Here is a 21,140-nt window from a genome sequence, read left to right on the forward strand (position 1 = left end):
CCCCACCCCCAGCATCCTGGCTTCGCTTCGGCTGGGCAAGCGAGATGGCACCCCACGGCCAGGTACGCTGGGGTGTGGGTGGGTGGGTGGGTGAAAGCTCACCTGCGCAGCCTGGTTCCTAACAGGCCATGGACCGGTCCCGGTCCGTGGCCTGGGGGTTGGGGACCCCTGAAATAGAGGACTGTCCTCTCTAAAGTAGGGCACCTGCCAACCCTGTATTCAGGCCCTGTATTGAGTTCTAACTCCACCCAAAGTAAGATGTGTTATAGTGAGAAGCACATATTTATACCAGTTGTTCCAAGGCTGTGGATTGGAGTCCCTGCTGAGGTCTACAGTTCTCCCTCTCTATTGGCACTTGGGAGGGGGTGCAAAATGCACCTCCTCTATTTGATCTTTGGTTCAGCTGGCTTGTTGTTGTTTTGCTTTTTAATGCTGCTCTTTCTGAGTTATTTTGCAGATTTGTTGAATTCATTTTGTTATTTGTATGTTGCCTTGAGTGCTAGAAACAAAGATTGCTTTAAAAACAAAACAGTCTTTAAAATCAGTGTGTATGAGGTAGCAGATTCCTTATAGTCTGCTACTTCGAACTTTCCAAAGAACTTGATTTCTTAGATTGCATTTCCTATAGTACTAGGCAGGAAACTTGAAAACAAAGATATGGGATTTCAGGGCAGCTCATCTGGAATCACTCAGCTTAGTGCAGTTCTCTTTTTTTGTCCTTGAGGTTTAGAAAGGCAGTTACCAAATGGCTTCAATGAAGACAATGGCTTGAAGATGATTCATGGAACTATTGGCAGAGGAGGATCTACATGGTTATCTTCAAAGGTCAATAAACAAATACCGGAAATACTGATATAACCATATATCAGTCACTCAACAAGGGTTGAGAAGTTTGTAGATGTTGTTGGTTAGTGATCAGTTAGCATGCAATATGAGATAATTACTGTTTCTACCATTTGTACTGTCTTGGCTGTTATAATATTTATTTATTACACAAATTTGTATCCCACTTTCCCATAACATTATCAGAGTAGTTAAAATAATAGTAAAATGCAATACAATAACCATTGCTCAACAGTAGACTATAACTGTACTGGCTGGATATTTATGGAAGAATTGATCTTCCATAAATTCTTTGAACAGTGTTAGCAATTGATCATGCGTCCTGTAGACCTTTTGTGGTCTCTTTCTCTAGTTGTCTTATGCAGTTCAATATTCCAGAATATATTCCACCAGAGTTTGATAATGCTGAAACTGTGTCTTAGTACTCTTCAGCCTACTTTAAGCTTATATTTTAAAATAACTTCCTACTCTAAGTCAGTAATTACTAGTTTTGGCAGTAGATTGTACCTCTCTAATCTTCATAAATGTGCTGCTTGCAATCCTAGCTTTACATGTGAACAAAAGAAAAAGACTGAGAAACAATTAAAATCCTTACATTAGTTGCAGAGGTCCGTCTCTATAAAGCTCATTACAGAATTGTGGACTGTAAGGAGTTGTGCTTTTAAAACTGAAAATATCTAATTTACATACCCATGCTCTGTGACTTCATAATTCACTATAATTTCTCTGTAGTATCTGGATTACATGATAGAATTAGGAGGAGAGCTGCTATTTCTTTCTTTCTCCCTCAAACAATAGTAATATTCAAGCCCAGAATGTTTGTTTGTATTCCAGTTTTCATTTGTTCTAGTTCACAAAAATCCTAATTGATTTGCATTGAAAGTAGACACAGATCATGAGTAGCCACTGCCATAATTGCATGCCAAATGTGTCATTTGTTAAATTGCAGAGCCCTTGCCTTCTTTTTGCCTTCTTTGTGCCTCAAAGTGAAATACTGTAGTTGTTTTTGTTTTTATGTGTGGCCTTGGAACACTTGATCTAAATCTGTTAATTTCTTCTAACAAGCTGCCTCTTTAAATGTGGTTTTGATTTTGAAGTAACATAATATATCCTATGAGGGTTTTCAGTATGTTCACTGATAGAATGGAAGGGCTCAGTCCACATCCAGCCTTTGTCTTGAACAAGTTGCTGAAGTGGAGTTTTCTATGGCATTGCAACCACTGGCCTGTGTTGGTCCCTTGACTTGTGGGTATTTATTGTGGATGGGTCAGCATATCAGCCATTTGAATGGCTGAGAAGTCTCACTGCAAATTGCTTCCCGTCTGTTCAGTTTCTTATGGTATCTTTTAATTAAAGAGCCCTTGCTGAAGCTGAGTTTTAGCATTAAAGTATGTGGCATTTCCAAATGCTAGAAGTCCCCTCATCCGTTTCCGTTCCACCTCCAGCCATCCGCAAACTGGCAAGTGGAAGCAGTCACTACTTGCTTTGAAAAGGTCTCTGCCACAAAACTAGTTGATGTTAGCATATCCTCTAACGCTTTATAAGATAAAAATAGCTACTCCTGCTTCACATTATATGAGATACTAATTCCAGGTGGTGGTAAAGGGGGCACATGGTTTGAGTAAGCAATATGGGTAGAGGTTAGCCTTGTCAGGGGTGAAAGGTGATGTATAAGTATGTATATAAATATAGTACACATTACTCTAAATTGTTTTGAAAACCTAAATTAAAATGAAAGAAGTACTAACTAGAAATTACATACATTTGTCTTAAACCTGTATTAAGAAATAAAATCAAAACATTTTTGGCTTAATATTCTAGTCTTCAGCCACAACTAAAACAGAGCTGGAAGTCTTTGCCCCCCCCTCTTTTCCTTTTGTTCTCTCTCCTACTCCTGAAAGTTGGATTTCAGTCCTTTCAGGGGAGCTACCTGTCCATTTTGTTAATGTTGCACTATAAAATGCTCATCTATGTTGACATACCTAGCACCATAGCATCTATCTGGTTAGACTTGATTGACTTATAGGGCCCCTCCAACTCTACTATTCTATGATTCTATATGTGGATTCCTGCACTGAGCAAGGGGTTGGACTCGATTGGCTAATAGGCCGCTTCCAACTCTTCTATGATTCTATCTAGCTAGATTTATTGCAGCCATTTTCACAATTTCAATACTTTGGATACGCTACAAGGTTATAGTTAGATCTAGCACCTAAGGAGGAAAACAGCCAAATATATTATGTCATTGAGCTCAAGAAGTAGATAGAATTTCATATAAAGCAGATACACGAATAAAATCATAAACACGTGGAAGCTCTGGAAGTCTTGCTTCACTGTCCCTGAAATAAAAATAAGTTTTAGTTTGTAGGATTTATTTATATGACTTGTTTTTGTTTTTGAAAGACTTGTCACTGTTACTGGATACTGACTCAATCCCACTAAAATTAGATGAGTGCCCATTGATTTCCATAGATTAGGTACTTAGGAAGCTGCCTTATATTCTCAGTGAGTTCTGTGGTCCATCTAACTCAGTGTAGTCCATACTGATTGGGAGTGGCACTCCAGGATTTCAGAAAAGGCTTATTCCTAGCCCTACTTAAAGATGCCAACTTCAAGATGCTGTAACTAATTATAGACAGGATTATAGCCATTAGTGTAGGGTGACTATATGAAAAGAAGGACAAGGCTTCTGTATCTTTAACAGTTGTATTGAAAAGGGAATTTCAACAGGTGCTATTTGTATGTATGCAGCACCTGGTGAAATTCCCTTTTGATCACAACAGTTAAAGCTACAGGAGCCCTGCCTAGCTTGACCAGATACAAAAGAGGGCAGGGCTCCTGCAGCTTTAAATGTTGTGATGAAGAGGGAATTTCATCAGGTGCTGCATACATAAAAATGACACCTATTCAAATTCCCTTTTTAATACAACTGTTAAAGATACAAAAGCCTTGTCCTCGTTTCCATATGGTCACCCTACACTAATGGCTACAATCCTGTCCATAATTACTTGGGAATAAATACCACTATATGATGTGGGACATTGTTAAGTAAACATACGTATGATTGGGATGCACGTTGTGTTGTCAGTATTGCTTACTGTCAGTAGTTATATGCTGTTTTCAAGATTCAGAGCTTTAGAAGTCTGTTTTGCAGAAAGTTGGATTGAGAGGACCTGGTTACCAAACTATCTAAACAATTATATGGTCATCAGTGGACACCCACATGTTTAGTTTTTTAACGATTTTTAATGCTTTAAGTGTGTATGTTCTGTGTTTTAGAGTTTTGTATACTTGTTTTTATCTCAATTTTAGAATTTCTGTAAACCACCCAGAGAGCCCTGGCTATGGGAGCAGTATATTTATTTATTTTATTTATTTAGAGTTTTTTTATCCCGCACCTCAGCCAAAAGGCTCTCGGAGCGGCTTACAATGTATCAATAAAGAAGAATAAATGTAATAAAGTGTATAAGTGTAATAAATAAATAATAGCAGGTGTTCTTAAAAAATATAAAATAGCCTTTGTTAACATCAAACTCCTACTTAAGTGGTTGTAATTGGTATATTGGTATGTGTAGAAATCCTTTTTATACAATAGACAAAAGTTAGTCATGGAAATCTGTAACGTTGCTTGCAGTTTATTCTGTTTATTTGTAGAGTAATAGACTGACCTTTTGTTTCTCTGTTATGGTTTGAGGCTTTTGGCATATGTGACTCTTTCCAATATAAACTGAGTGAGTGTGGTTTGGCATTGGAATAGCTAATGTTGAATGAAACTAGAGTTTCAGTGGCAATTACTGACTGAATTAAAATGTTATCAACTGAGTTATGAATGTGGCTGTGGTCATTCAGGGATAAACTTCGGCCTTGTATATATGTATGGTTCAAATGTTGATATTAGTTATGCTAGAGTAAAATCAACCTCACTGAAATAAATGCAGTTATCAAGGATTTGTTTTATTTTGAAGATTACATAAACTCCAAGTTTTTCATTGCATGAATAAAATAAAATAAAATAAAATAAAATAGGTGGCTTCCAGTTCAGTGTTTAACCCTTTCACATAACAAATTATGGTTAATTTTTTCAAGAAAAACACCCATAGAATATTTCAGAAAGAAACCTCACGTAAATTTCCCCACTCTTTTCTTCTGATGTTAACCCTCCTTGACCAACAATGAACACAAAATAAATACTGGAAGCAATTACATTTGTTTTAAAAGGCCTTCATTTGTTGTTGAAAAATAAAAAGAGATTACCATGTGGGTAATCACCCTGAGTGCTCATTGATTGGAGGCACCCTCTGTAGAAGATCTTAATAATTAGGATAATTTGGAAAAATGCACTACTTCAGAGAAGTTTGGTCCAGATTGTTTAGGGCTTTAGAGGTAACCACCACAAACTTGAATTGAGCCTGGGAGCAAGTTATAACAGGAGTCCCCAAACTTTTTGGATCTGTGGGTACATTTGGGAATTTGAGAAACCGTTGTGGGCACCACTACAAAATGTTGCCCACAGACGATATGGCTAGTCACATAATGGCTGCTGTGGGGTGTGTGACTAAACAAAAATGAGTTAAAGGGATGGTGGGGTGGAGCAATAGTGAAGCTAGAGGCTAGAAGAGAAAGAAAACTACTTGAACATTTTACAAGGTTTTTATTAAAAAAATATGTTTGAAATGGACAGGGAGTGGAGAACTTAATGGGTGTGGGTGTCGCATTGTGGACCCCTGAGCTATAGCAATGCATTGTAGCTAGAATTGGAAACAATATATCCCACAATGCCATTAAAGCTTGTTGGCTGTGCCTACATTAGGGATGTGGAACAGGCATGGAGCCATTGCCTATCATTAGCAGCAAGCTTTCGGGTGGCCATTTCCCCCATTCCACCCCAGCAGAGGCTCAATGCCTTTAACTGTTGCATGTTAGGAAGTAGTGAAATAGGTATAGCTTTCCCCAGCATGGTGATACAGTGATGATGAAACCTGCTGAATATATGCTGGACTGGCAGGTGTTAAAGGTGTAGAGGCACCGTCAGCAAAAGATTTGTAAACCTTATCCCTGCTGGGTTGAGGCATAACTTGGTAGGCTTGATGCTAATAGTGTTTTGGCTGCACGGCCACCCATGATGTGATTGTAGGGTGAATCACACAAGTATTTACTGTGTTCAAAACTGGATTTTAAAGGAATTGCAAAACATGTATTATTGTGAAAGGAAATACTTCAGTTGAGGAATAGATAAAACTTGTCCAGTGAGAGAAGTTCATTTTATTGTTTCTTTATCACATTTTGTATCATACCCTTTCAAAAGGGAGTTTAGGGAAGCATATGTGGGATTCTCCCATTTCATCTTCACTCCATTATGAGGCTTACAAATGGTCTCTATCAAGGGCAAACAATGACCTCCATGGCTTACTGGAAGACCTAAATCCAGGTCTTCTCAATGTGAGTCCAACACTGTGTCGGTTTCATTATATTGGCTTTTGGAATTTTGTCAATATAAATGCAGCAAAAGCTACATCAGTAACACAATGTAACATCTCCCAGTTAAATTATAATGTAAATGTCCTGAAAAACTATATACTCAACGACAACAACAACAGCAACAAATGTTTCTTTTGTAACAATAACAACCACTTGCCTTCTGGGATTCATTTGTCTTTTTCCTCATTAGCTGGAATAGTCCATTAACTGACAGTATAAACATTCAGTACAGTGCAGTTATGGGCAGTAAAGCTTTGAATTAATACATTTATTTGAAATGAGTATTCCCTGACATTCAAGGATATGGAAGGAACTCTTACCTTGTTTTTAATGTATGAAGGTTTATCCAGAGGATAGCCTAAGTACTTATTACAGTGCATTGAAAGAAAACCATATAATCAGCAAATGAAAATTGCCAAGGAATGTCTATTGCTCCAGTGTTCCTGGATGGTTGTTCTCTAGCATGAAAGCTGAAGCAAGGTTGTGTTTTCCCTCTGCATGCTCTATTTTCTTATAAAAATCTGTAATAGGTACCACATGTCTAAGAAAAGGATTGAAGCAGAACGCAATAGAACTGCCTTTAAGAAAACACCAGCATATAAAGAAAGTTAAGATGTGGTCTTTGCAGTTACAAGGCATGATGAATTTTTCCTAAGTATAATATAACAACATTATCTCTCCAAAGTTTCTGGAGAGCTCTCTTACAGTGCATGAACCAAGCGTTAGTCATGAAAATAATAAAATATGACAGGTTTGGGTTGAAAAAACATTACTGCGCAGTGGAATGAGAAAAACTTAGTGGGCAAGGATTCCTTAACTGTTACTTCAGCTTTCCTTTTCTTACTTCTTTCTCAATTTCTTGCATTCTATCCTAATTTTAATGCCTGTGGTAGTTTTGCAAACTATGGTTTGCAGCTAATACTAGTTAGTTTGCCTGATATAGACATCACAGCAAGCCATGTTAGTCAAATCAAGAAATGGGGGGGGGGGATCAACACATGAGAGGGGACAAGAAAGTGCATGAGCTTGTGACATGTATTGAGCCTCTCTCTAATATTGGAAGAGCAGTGGAAGAAGGAAGTCAGCTGAAGAGAGAATAATGAGAACACCCATGACTACTACCTGGGGCCTTGCTAGACCTGCCGGGATAAGCCGGCAGGGAGGCGGGGCGACGGCGTGCTAAGTTTAACGCGCGCCGCCCAGCCTCCTAGACGGCCGACCCGCAGGGACGACGGAAGCCCTGCAGCGTCGGCCATGTTTTTTTTTTTTTAAAGGGGCCATGTGGGGCCCGAAGCCGCCGGAGAAGGTAAGGGTTTTTTTTTAATTTAATCCCCCCCATCCGCCCCCCTCGCCGTCTCCTTCGTCGCCCTCCGCCCCCCCACCATCTCCTTTGTCGCCCTCCGCCCCCCCACCATCTCCTTCGTCGCCCTCCGCCCCCCCCACCATCTCCTTCGTCGCCCTCTGCCATCACCTCATCGTCTCCTTCGTCGCCCTCCGCCCCCCCCCACCATCTCCTTCGTCGCCCTCTGCCATCACCTCGCTGTCTCCTTCGTCGCCCTCTGCCATCACCTCGCTGTCTCCTTCGTCGCCCTCTGCCATCACCTCGCTGTCTCCTTCGTCGCCCTCTGCCATCTTCCCCCCCCCCCCGATCACCCACCTCCTGGCACGATGGGCACAGCGCATCGTGCCAGGTCCGTGGCTTTTCGCGGCTCCTCGCGAGTAAGCGAGGAGCCGCGAAAAGCCGCGGAACTCTCCACACTTTCCCCAGCTCCGGCCTGAGGCCGGAGCTGGGGAAAAGGCGCGCCATAAGCGACTTCGCTTATGGCGGGTAAGACCAGGCCTCAGCGCGGCCTGTCTGCGGATTCCCCTGTGCGTCATCTGGACGCACAGCAGGGAAGCCGGGACAGAATGCGCGCTAAGGCCTCGTCTAGGAAGGCCCCTGGTGTTGGGTGAGGATTAGGGAGATCTAGTTCAAATCTCCATTTAGCTATAAAGCTCTTTAGGTAACCTTCGGCTAGTCATTATATTTCACTGTGGGCCAGTTCAGAAGACACCTTAAACCCTGCTAGTTAAGGGTTTTGGTTAATCAGCAGGGTTTCAGGTGTCTTGTGTGATACATTTTGCTAAACCCTGCTCACTCACTAACCACAGTCAGACTGTCTGGAGCAGGGTTAGTGGCTCTAACTGTGTCTTAAAGTGTTGTGTGCGACAGCATGGCTTGTGGTTATTGCTAACCCCAGAAAACCACAGTTTCACTAACCACAGAACCTGAAGTATCGGCTGAACAAGCCCAATATCTTACTTCATAGGGTTGTCATGAAGGTAAGATGATTGAGGGAGAACTGTTTGGGAGGGAGAACTTGTTAGGATAGAAATACGTCTTGTTCAAGAGGTCTCATATAAAAGAGTGCAGGGGCGAGGGGTGGATGTGTTGTAATCTTAAAATAGAGCAAATCCAAATTCCATCAAACACAGATTACAGAGTGCTCATTGAAAGCCTATAGTGCATAAAGATGTCAAATCCAGATTTTGAGAGAGCTCCCATACTTACAAAAGTTGCATACAAGGCAAAATATTGATCTGAGCTTGCACATCTAACCCCAGGAGGAGACGTGCCAGTTTAAAAGACATTTTGCTCAAAAATTATGTTGGAGAACTCACTGATTCTTTTCTGGCTTTGTTAGCACAGAGAATATGTATTGATTGAACTAGATGAAAGAAGCTGTAGTGCTTTGCATTTCTTGACTTGGGTGTGTGAAGGAGGGGGTTATTTTTCCCTTCAAGAGGTCCTTAGTTCAGAATTATACTCCAAAGATAATTTCCCCCTGAGAATCAAGGAATAACATCACTAAAAGTAAAAAGCAAAGACATATAAATTATGAAAAAAAAATAGATATGAAACACAGAAGTTGGAAATGTAGAAAAGGTGAGAAAAATAGAAGAGACTTATCTTTGAGTAGGCATGTATAGGATTGCACCATTGGATGCTACATTACACCAGCTCTCTGGTTGGATCCAACCAGAATGTGACTAATTAAAATCCCATGGATTTCAATGGTCCAAAATTTTAGGGTTTCAGTAAACCGTTAGCGTAGAAATCAGTGGGGTGTTTCTGCCCCAGCCCAATTCTCTCTGCGCTGCCAATTGTGTTGCACAAGTGGGGCTCACTGCTTACGCCATGGAGATTTAGCACTTCCAGGGCAAGCAAAAACAAGTGCATAAACTAGCATTTTTGCTTGTTTCAGGGTTTCCTCTAGCAAGTGCTTAATCTCCCTTTTGCAAGCAGTGTGTCCCACTTGCGCAACACAGCAGGGGCGTAAGTGCCCCATTGGATAGTGGCCTAAGAACCCACAGTCTAATGAGAATAGTGGAGAACGTTTTTTGGGGGAAAGGTTTGCATTGTTGCCAGGAGAATAGACTAGGCAAGGTACTTCGCAAACTGTAAACATTCTGTTACGGATAATGAGAGAGACATGATGAAGACAACAACAGAGAAATAGAGAAGAATATGAAAGATGAGTCCTCTTGAGTTTATCTGAAGTTAATGCATTTTGGGATTCGCAAATCAGGAAGGAACGGGCTTGTTGCAAAGCCAAATAGATTGAACTGAAAATGGAAACATTTGTTTCCAAGACATTTCAGGAATTATTGATATGTCATGAGACAAGAGAGATTTACTGAAATAAAATATATGTGAGAAGAGTTTGGCAAGTGGAACCAGAAGGAGCAATAGGAGAGGAGACAAGCATTAAATATGGATCCTTAATGCCAGGTTTGGTATGAAAAAATGCGAGTGCAAAGGTGCTATGAATATGAACTTTCTAGTCAACTAGAAAGTTCATATATGGAATATGAACTTTCTAGTCAACAGTTTTAGATTTTTTGGTATGTGTTTGCAATATTGTTGAATCACAGAATAAGTATAAATGATTACAAATCAGCTACATTGTTTATAGTCTAATTGTAGAATATTTACTTTGTTATTTGTAAAATGTACAAACCACCCTTCAGTGGCCAATCATTCCCATTATATATAGAACAATCAGGTCTGTTAGATGATGAGTTAAAATACGTTCGAGGTATAGCAATCTTTCATGTCCAGTGAGAGTCCGTTTTTGTTCCTTCTCTGCTGTGCTCAGTAAAAGCCTGTAGACTTCAACCTATACAAAGCAATGTTAACTTTTGAAAACCAAGACAGTGTCTATCTTCACATGCTGCCTTGGAGTTTTGTTCTTTGCACTGATGCAAGAATGTAATGGAATACTGCAAACTACCTTCTTAAATGTAGATATATTTGACTAAATAGTGTAAAGCCCATGATACATATGCATGTCTACGTTTTTAATCTTTGTAAACCATCCAGAGAGCTTCGGCTATGGGGCAGTTAATAATAATAATTTTACACATCAACATTTGTGTGTGCATGCTAATTTAGTTCAGCAAAATCAGGAAGTTACCAAGAAGGCAATGTTTTATTGATCCTTAAAGATAGCAGTTTTGCTTAGTGACTGATTTGAGCAACAATTAGTACCATTTCCTACTAGCTCAAGTGAAACAATATTGTTTGAGTATTGGCTCTCTATTATTAAATAAGCAATTGTTTGAAAAAGTGTTGAATCCATGATCCTTATGGCACAAACTCTCACACTTCTGAAAACTCAAATATGATGTGTTCACTAAAAAAAGAAAAGAAGTGTGTGTGTGTGTGGGGGGAGGAAGTATCCACCAGTAAATTTTCGAGGACTGCAGTCTATCTTGCTTTGAAAAATGCAAAAGTTATATCAAGTGACTTTACCCCCATTTTAAAGTCCAAGCAGAAGTACCAGTGGCAATGTTGTGGGAAACCAGACCACAATAGATTTCTTGAGTTAGAACTAGTACTTGGACTGTGGTCAACTGAACTGAAAGAAGGATGCTAGTCTAGCTTGGTTAAACAGTGGGGAGGCCTCACCCACAGGTATGCCTTGTAGTACTCACCATGCTTTTGAACATGTCTTGCAGGAGTGACCAGGATATGCACTACAGGCCTTTTTGCATATCTGGATCCCTGCTCTGAGCGTAGACTCAATTCTTGGTGCCTGCTGCTTTATTCAGGTTCCTGAGCTCTATTAGCTGCCTATCCTCTTTTTGAGACTGTTTGAGGTGCTGAGAACAAGTTACTGATGAAAGAATTCTCCTGTATTTGCAATAACCCTACTGTGTAACATAAGATGGCATAGCTGCGTCTGTGTCATAAATTTCAATATAGTTACCTAGGTTCTCCCAATAAATGAAACGTTATGTCATGTGGTAAACTCTGGCATGCTATTGTAACTGGTGAATTGACAGCAATATGTATGCTATTTATTTACAAAGTATCTATTTACTTTGAGGGTGGTAGAGATCTTTGGAATGCAGAGGCCTCAATGAACAGAAGATGTGAAACTGGCTTCTGTTAAATGAGGTCTTGGTACTTCTAAAGTTTTTTAATTTGAGTCTGTTGAAGTCAATCAGTGTCTTTATACTGGCTTGAGTTGGCACTGGATCATATCCTCTCCTTTTAAAGACTTTACTTGTATTCAGTACGTCTGTGAGAAAAATAAATATTTACAATGTATTTTCCCTCCACTCTTTATAGAACATGGCGATAGAGTGGAAGGAAGCATTACAGGCACATTAACTTCATGTGTAGGCTGCTTCTTAAGCGGGAGCTGGAAGAGAAATTAGAGCAGCCAAGTTTTGCTATACTTCCTTTTAATTACATGCCTAGACAAAATTATACATTTTCATAATTTAGTATTGTACTGCAGTCTCAAAGATCCCACAGTTAATTTCGAGTGACCCTATGCACACTTACATCCAATGAAATCAAAAGTATCTATTGGTAAAAGTGTTTAGGAATTGATTGCAAGGGTTACTTTTATTCCCATAATTAAGTTCGCCGGGAAGTAAACAGATCCATAAAAAATTAAACTATAGGACAATAATAAAACAGCAGCATAGATGAATATGTAATAACATCCAAAAGAAAAATAAACCCATCAACAAAACAGTTATTCAAAAGCCATCTACAGCCTATGTTTGAACTTTTGGTGGGGTTTATTGTTCATTACGCATTGTATATTTAGAACCTATTCTATGTGTGGTGTGTATATAAATACTTTGCAATCAAATGTGTATAGCATGTTGGATACGTATTAATTATAGCAGTTGTGTGCTCTTTATCATTTGTTGGTTGCTTTTGTTTTGCAGCTGTCATCCTCATTTTGTTTTGCTTACATGATAAAATCTACAGGAAAATCAGCAAAAACAATTGTAGAAAAGCCATCTATATATAACCTGTGCAACTTAAACCTGTTTTTATTCTTAGGATGTGCTTTTAAAAAAAATCAAAATCAAGAAAATGGGAGTACAACAGTTATGGATTGTGACTTAGCTATCTTTCCACGATGTGAGCAGACTTGCAAACTTAGAATATCTCTGGTGTTATGAAAAGGAGCTCTCTTGGCCTATAGTGAATATTTAAGTTTTACTATGCTACTTGCTATGGATGGTTTCCTTGCTTGGTTAAAACTCTTCATTACCTCTTGAGGGATCTTGTCCCCTTGATAGTATAGTAAACAAATAAGATACTGAAGTTTATTTCCTACATAGATTCTAGATGGTCAGAACAACTAGGGGCTGTTTGGATGATACATTTCTAATAACATCTCTACTTGTGCTGAGCTTGAGAGTGAACCGCAGGCTCATGTGCTTCTTTCCCTTCTCGTGTTCATGAATGCTTGAACTGGGAGATCCTGTTGGTATTAGAATGTGGGATTTCCCATTAGCCAGGATATTGAACCTTCTAAGTATGGGGCCCACTTCTGATCTTATGCATAGCAGTGAATTTGGAGAGATTCCATCTGCACAGCCCCTTTGCTAATTGGATGAACTCTCAAGGGATGTATCAGTCCTATCACATCATCACAGTTGGAAGAAAATTGGTGGATGAGGAGGTCTTCTAAAAGACACAGAGGAAAATAATCCTTTGGTCTCAGGGATACCTAAATGGATGTGGCAGGAAGAGTCCCCACCTGCTGTCATTGCTGTTGTTGTTTGGTCTACAAATGGGCAGATCTGTGACAACATAAGTGATCAGTAAGCCATTGTTTTTTTAGGAATCAGTCAGCTTCTTTTTGTAATTATAAGTATGTTTTCCCTTAAGAAGATTCAAGGTCCTTGGTAGGTTAGGAGTCCTAAATTACGCTAATTTAAAAGTTAACAAAATTTCACTGAGCATTTTAAAATAGATGTAAACTGTGGAATTCACCACCATAAGGTGTAGTGATAGCCACCAACAAGCACAGCTTTAAAAGAAATTAGACAAACACATCTAGGATAAGTCTGTCAATGGCTACTAGTTATGTTTGTTATACATTACCTCCAGTATTTGAGGCCGTATGCCTCTGAACAACACTCATTCATCCTATTTCTGTAACCCCCGCAGTTCACAACATGATAAAATGTAATATAAAACCTTTAACATACAAAAAAGTAAAACAGTTAAAAACAATTAACAGTAAAATTATCAGGACCCAATTTAAAATGCCTGGAAGTAGAGGAACCTGGTGCTGAAAAGATGGCAGTGCTGCTGCCAGGCAGACCTTGCTGGCAAAGTGCTATTGCGCTCATGTCCTACGTGTTGGCTTCTCATAGGGTTAAGGCCTTGGTCTCATCCAGCAGGTCTCCTCTTGTGTTTCTTTAAACTTAGAAAAATAAATATGATAAATGATTTTTAAAATTTATTTCTGACACTTAGAAACCACTGAATATAATTAAATCCCTCAGTGGTTCACAATAAATATTAAAATCACATTTAAAATACAATAAAAACACATCATTAAAACTCTTCCAACTACAATAAAAAACCATTCAAAGAACAGTAAAATGGAGCAGCTTAATTAATTTAATTACACCCCCAGGGAAAGCATGGGTGAACAAATGTGTTGTTTTCAGGAGGTATTTAAAAGATGCCACATTTTCTGTCTCTGGCAGTGCATGAGGGAGGGTTTTCCAAAGGGTGGGTGCCGCTACAGAGAAGGCCTGCTGTCAAAGTACTGCATGATAAATAAGCTGTTACAGTCTTAAGTGTCTAAAGAGGAAAAACAGCTAAAAAATGACCTTCAGAATGCCATGGTCCCAATCCAAATCAGGTCAGCTTACACAAGACTAAGGAAAACTATAATGCATAGCTACACTCCACATGATTAGTAGAATGTTTAGTTTGGCCCGAAGCCATTGTAGGCTTTTATACACAAGGCAGTTATTGTACACTCATCATTCCCATACTCATGGTTGTTTATGTTTAAATGATGTGATCCTTCAGTTTTGCTTCTGTCTCTAACCAGTGCTTCTGTCAAGGGTTTTTGTTAGAGCAGAGAAAATATAGCATTTAATTGTGAAAGTGGAAGAAAGTATGATTTCCTTTTGTGTATTTGTGCTATTCTGTTATACCACAGTGCGACATAGAAGTTACGTAGTAGAAAAGCAGGAAAGGAAATAGTTCTTGTGTAGCGCTCGGATCTCAGTTCTGCGATGAAACCAAAAGTAGATATAGCCAATTAGTTGGGTTAGTGATATAATCCCCACTTGACACAGGTTTTCCAAATTTTATTTATTTATTTATTACATTTCTATACCGCCCAATAGCTGAAGCTCTGAATGTCCTGTGACTTATTTTATTATTCAGATTACTGCGTAGCAGCCTTCCCCAACCTGGTGCCCTCCAAATGCTTTGGACTTTAACTCTCATCATGCTCCAGCCAGCATGGCCAACTATCAGGAATGCTGTAGTCCAAAACATTTGGAGGTACAAGGTTGGGGAGGGCTGCCCCATAATGTCAGAAGTCACTGTGTGTCAAAAATAGTCATTTATTAATTTTATTTTTAAAGTTTAACCAATTTGACAAAATGTTATTTTCACTGTTAAAATGTTAAATCTCACTATTTGAAGATCAAGTTCACTGGTTACCATTTTCCTTTGACATAATCTGTAGGGAGCAGAAAAATAAAGAACTCTGAACACACAGTGAAAGAGAATAAAAATTGCATTAATTGATCCTCTAATCCAAAAGATACGTCCAGTTTGAATAGGTACCGAGAAAGTTGCATAATATACGCAATCTACTGAACAGTAGGGCTGTCGCTGGGAAGTTTTTCTACGTGACTAAATTTGAAATAAATTGGGAGATATGGGAGAGTGTGGAAGAAGGCACTTGAGCAGGAGAACCTCCTGCCAGATTCTGCCCTTGATAATAAGGCTGTTGTTTGTGTGCAAGCTATTTACACTGACCACTTCCTCACAATGCATAATTTATGGTCTTGTTTTTTTTGAAGACGGTTTATATGAAACAAAACTGCCATTCATAGTAGGCCAAGCAAATGTAGTAAAACATGATCATAGCTTGGAATAGCTGCAAACTATGGATTTATGTCAAGAATGTTAATGATTTGTTTATGAATAAGTGGGCCCATAATATTACGGGTGGGGAAGGAAGACAGAATTGCTGAATGGGCAGTTTAAACTGAACCAAGACAATTCCTGAACTGAATAAGTTATATTGGTTGTATATGTGTTTGTTTTTTAGAGCTAGTTGCAATGTATGTTTATGATTTTAATAAACAGCAGTTCTTACTCAATCTATCCAAATTAAGTAATGCCATGCACGTATAAAACATGGGTTTTCTGTCTTTATGTCTCTCTCAGCCCGCAAGGAATAATTATGAACATCTACTCACACATAACACAGATGATAAAAATTGTGTTAAAAATTAGACATTAAATATCCTAGAATTTTAAAAAGCCTAGTATAGATTTTCCTAATAAAAACAGCACTCCAGAATCATGGCAAAGGTATCTGCTTTGAGGTTTATTAACTATAAATGATTATAAACTTTTAAAAAGATTATGAACTGCAAATCTCATTAAAGCTACTTGGATGCCTTCCAGAACAGAATTATTCTCTTCCAAATCAGGGAGCCGTGGCTGTGTGAGCCAATGAGCAAAAGGGGCAGCACATTCCAGGAAATTGGTAATTTCAGCAATGTATGCAAAAAAAACCCAAAAAAACAAAACCCAAGTTCTTATGCGGTTGGCATAATCATGAAATGCTGCTACAATTGTAACTTTATGTGTAATACCCACTGTGGATGTACTGGGATCTTTTACAAAGAGTTTTGCAATATCTTGTTGAGACGTGCTTTACTCTTGGACTGCTCTTAACAGTTATGTGCAAATAGGAAAGTAAGGTACAACTTCAACCCATAAATTATGGTTCTCACACTCACTGCAGATAGATCCTGAACTATATCAAGATTTGATTGGTTTTCAAATATGTATACTAGCAAACCACCTACACATTGTTTCCACAGCCTAGTTGAGAAAGGGAGTAAGGATAGTAGATACATAACCTGGATCAGACCAAGGGTCCATCTAGTCCAGCACTTTGTTCAGCTGACGACCAGGGACCCACAAGCAGGACATAGTGTAACAGCACTCTTCTACCCATGTTCCCCAGCAACTAGTTTATGCAGGTTTACTGCCTCTGATGCTGGGGATTGCATTTAGCCACCAGGACTAGTTAGATACACAGGCAGTGTTCTGAAGTAGACTGGCTAACTCTGAATGACTTTGTGCTTTCAGTGACAAAGACGAGACATTCTGGAGCCAGTTTTAATTCATTCACTATATTTGAACAGTCTCATATCTGAGTCATCAGACTCTTTTCTAGTCTTGATTTTACTAAACAGTATTGAAAGCTTAATTTTAAAATATGCTGAAGTGAATGGATGCCTCTCTGTTGGCTTTTCTGTACTTTTGTTGGGGGTCCAGTTGCTGGGGAACATGGGCAAGTGGGTGCTGTTGCACTCATGTCCTGCTTGTGGGTTTCCTGTTAGCCACTGGTTGGCCAGAGTGTGAACAAAATGCTGGATTGGATGGATCCTTGGTTTGATCCATCATGGCTCTCTTTATGTTCTTATGTCCACTGATAATACTTACAGGTTATCCCACCCCCACCCCCCACCCCCGGCAAAACATGTATAAGTCTGTTATTGTCTTAGGCTGTGTTTAGAGGGTATGGGATTAGTAGTGATTGCTACTGGAAATTTCTTTGAGTTTCATAAAAGAACATAAGAATTATTCTGTTGGGTCAAGCTAAAGGTCCATTTTTGCAAGTGTATTCCCAGCCATACAAATGACTCGGGGAAATGTACAAGCAATTCACGCTCAATATTTAACATTATACCCTCTTTAAAATGTTTTTCATTGATTTTAGTTAGTCATAAATCAATAATCCCCCCCACCCTTTCTTTAAAAAAAAAATGCAGTATTTTTTATTCCTAAAAGTTTCGGAGCTCAATTCTTGCCTATGATTTATTTAATTTAGGGGTGCTGATCCAAGGGCTAAATTCAATTTTGAATAGATCTTGGGGTGCCACATTTTGAGGTTGGTGAAGCCAAAGACAAAAGGGGCAGGGGCAAAATTCCAGCATATATTAGTTTAAAGCTCTTACTGCAGTAACTAAGGCTTAGGAGAGGAGTTTCAAAGTTTTAGAATGGTAAAAAAGAGAGTAAAATTTTAAATATTGCTAGTCTTCATAACAGTACTGAATTAACTATTCAAATTATATTATCTCTCTCTTCCCCCGCTCCCCACACACCCTGTCTGAGAGATCCATTTGGTGGAAGGGTGGTATACAAATAATAGAAAACAGGTAGTATGTGCAGAATTTTTTTTGCCGTGTGGAGTGTTGCGGTCCACCAGGGGAAGAACCTTCAGCGTGGTGGTGCCCCTCCTGTGGAATTCCCTGCTTCTGGAGGTCAGGCAGGCTCCAACCTTGTACTCCTTTTGGCGCCTCCTGAAAACATCTTTATTCCAAGAAGCCTTTCCTTAATATGCAGCCTTGAATCTCTGTTTTTTGTTTCTTTTAAATTTTGTTTTAACTGTTTTATTCTGGTTCCCCCCTCCGCGTTTTATCTTGTACACTGCTCCGAAACTTTTCAATGGGGAGCGGTATATAAATATTATGAATAAATAAATAAATAAATAAATAAATAAATAATGGCTAGGTTCACACAACACGCTAACTCCCACTCAGTGATTATGTGTCAGTTGCTGGACCGTGGGTTGTTGTTGAACCATGGGTTAATGTGTGTTCTGAACGCAGGACCTTTTTTGCAGGGTGAGTTATCAGTTGTCTGAATGCAGCACTATTTTTGCTCAATGGCTTGTTAACCATGCAGTATGGCCTGTTAACCACCCTAAAAAACCAACAACATACCATAGTTCTCATGGTGGTTTGTTTAGGAAAAATAAGCCACATCGCCTGATTAACAAGCCACTCTGCAGAAAATACGCTGCAGTCAAACAACACACTAATCCACGGTTCAGCTACCACCACTCTCAAACACTGAATGTGGGTAAGCATGTTGTGGGAACCCAGCTATTATTAAGATGTAAATTCCATTGGCTACTTTACTCAGACTAGAACATTAACTGTTCTGAAGAAAAGATGCAAACCATCTGCCCCATTTCTGTTTTGTTTAAAAACCCCAAGCTATACATTTTAGCTTCTATATTAGAAAGCATAGTGATATTCATATTTCAAGCAATTAACAAAATTTGAATAATTAAAAAGGGAAATCAGGTGGCCACCTTCTGTGAGCATAAGCACCTTTCACTGGCAGAAGAGAAGATTTGAATCCAAGCTGATATATATAGGTTTACAATATCCTATGTTTTTATATCTTGACCCTTTTTCTTTCTCTCTTTGTATCTTTCGTAATTACAAAAATGAAAAAGAAAGGCATAGATTTCAGGACTCCCTTTCTTGTTTGTTTATGTGAACTTAAGCAATTTTCATTCCCTCCAGCAATGTTTATATGTCACTGCACAGATCATTAGAATAAGTCAGGTAGAAATATCGACCTTCATGTTTATTGGCTTGAATTCAACCATGTAAGTTCTGCAAAACAAAAGAAGTTCTGTCCTTTTTGTTTGTTTTTTGTTTAGCACTTTCAGACCATGTTGAAGACAAAGCTCAATGTCTTAACTCTTCGGAAGGAACCTCTCCCCACGGTAATCTTCCATGAGCCGGAAGCCATTGAGCTGTGTACCACAACTCCATTAATGAAGACTCGGGCACATGCTGGATGCAAGGTATGTAACAATTCAAAACCCAACCTACGTGTCTGTCATGGGAATGTTCCCAAAGCCAACAAAGACTGAATGGGCATGAGCAGTGTAATCACCTATTTTTTTTGACAGCCCTGCAGAATATACTCAAAATGTGTTTAATGACATGAATGAGAAAGTTATTAATATGCAAATACAGAAATTTCAGGAACATTTGCTATTCAGAGAATCCACTCCATTTGATTCCAGGACACATGCATATTTACCTTGTTTGTGTATTTGTTTAAATTTCCATTTGGCCAGGTAAACTTTATTGTTGATGGATGAGAAAGCTGTGTCCTGCAATTTCTCAATCCCTTGAAGGAAACTGAAGTGCAGAGAACTGCCCATAAAGATGGAGAGCAATTTTTTCTTCCATTGGCAAATCAGGACTAGATTTTTGCCACATATCCTCTTCCTCATTTTGATGTGTGTGTGTGTGACACAGAGAGAAACAGAGAGGAGAGCGAGATTGCAGAAAGAGGAGGTTGAAACCTCCCCTTTCATCTCTCAGTGGATTGGAACTAACTGAGTGGATGGGGCTTGGGAGAAGAAGCTGGTGGACTGATGGAAAGGCCTGGAAGACTGTACCTAGGCTTTGTACTGCTGGTTTCCCACCCATGAACTAGAATTTCACATTAGCATTGTTTAGAGTTCATACCCTGCAACAGGGATGGGAGAGGATATGGCCTGCAGGGGTTCCCCATCTGACCTCCCTGTTTCTCCTCATATGGAAAAGATAAGAGCTATTCCGTGCAGGAGAGGTTGGGCAGGCGCTGGGGAAGAAGCTGTTGAGTGATTATCCTGCTTATATCTGATGCTTGTCCTGCACAGGTGTCCTGCTTACTTATAGGTAGACATGCAGAGGCTTATTCTGCTTACTTGTGAGTACACATGCAGAAGCTTGCTATTTGGGATGCTATTTGAAAATACTGATCCTACAGTCTTCTGAGTATTATTAATCAATGATGATGATGATGAAGATGAAGATGTTTTGGCCACATCCACTTTACCTTTTGCCCCACCCACAGATGGATTGAGTCCCCCAAGTCCTTTCTCAGATTGGTTAAAAAGGTTGCCAACCCCTGCCCTAGATCTTCAGTCACTTTCTGCTTATGGCATTCTGTATCTTAAACTAAAGTTGTCTTTGAACTGCAATAGAACTGGTATTATTTCTTGACGTAACGAGTAGCAAACTGTCTTGGCTGTAATTAAAGAACTTGTCACACCATGGCCATTTCTACACCTGCCTTTTTTCCAGGGATCGTCCCGGGATCATTCCTGTGCATCCAAATGCCATACAGGGGATCCCAGGAGCAGGCAGGGATGATCCCTCCATTTTCCTGGGATAATCCTTAGATGTAGAAAGGGCCCATATTTCTTTGTTTAGAAATTCCCCATTTTTCCTTAATAAGATGGATAAACAACAGCAGTTTAGTTTTCTGGTATTATATCTGTCACAGCAGTGATGGTTATGTTAAGGGTCATCAGTAAACTGAGCATTCTGCCATGTTAAATTATGATTTGGGGTGGATAGGTTGTTCTAACCTTTATAAAACCAAAAAAGGGTTTGAGCAGTCTTTCTGAAATGTTCAGGTGCTGGAAAGAAGTTCATTTTACATA

General features: G+C 39.3%; 1 protein-coding gene across 1 annotated transcript in view; it reads left to right on the forward strand.

Moving 5' to 3' along the window:
• Positions 1-21,140, forward strand: part of PID1 (phosphotyrosine interaction domain containing 1) — a 133,733-nt gene that overhangs the window by 12,320 nt on the left and 100,273 nt on the right. Inside the window, exon 2 of the mRNA XM_063132207.1 lies at positions 19,356-19,502. Within this exon, the coding sequence (XP_062988277.1) occupies positions 19,356-19,502 (147 nt within the window). The remainder of the gene's footprint in view (positions 1-19,355; positions 19,503-21,140) is intronic.

The sequence above is a fragment of the Elgaria multicarinata genome, chromosome 8 (assembly GCF_023053635.1).
Source record: "Elgaria multicarinata webbii isolate HBS135686 ecotype San Diego chromosome 8, rElgMul1.1.pri, whole genome shotgun sequence".
Taxonomy (NCBI): Eukaryota; Metazoa; Chordata; class Lepidosauria; order Squamata; family Anguidae; genus Elgaria; species Elgaria multicarinata.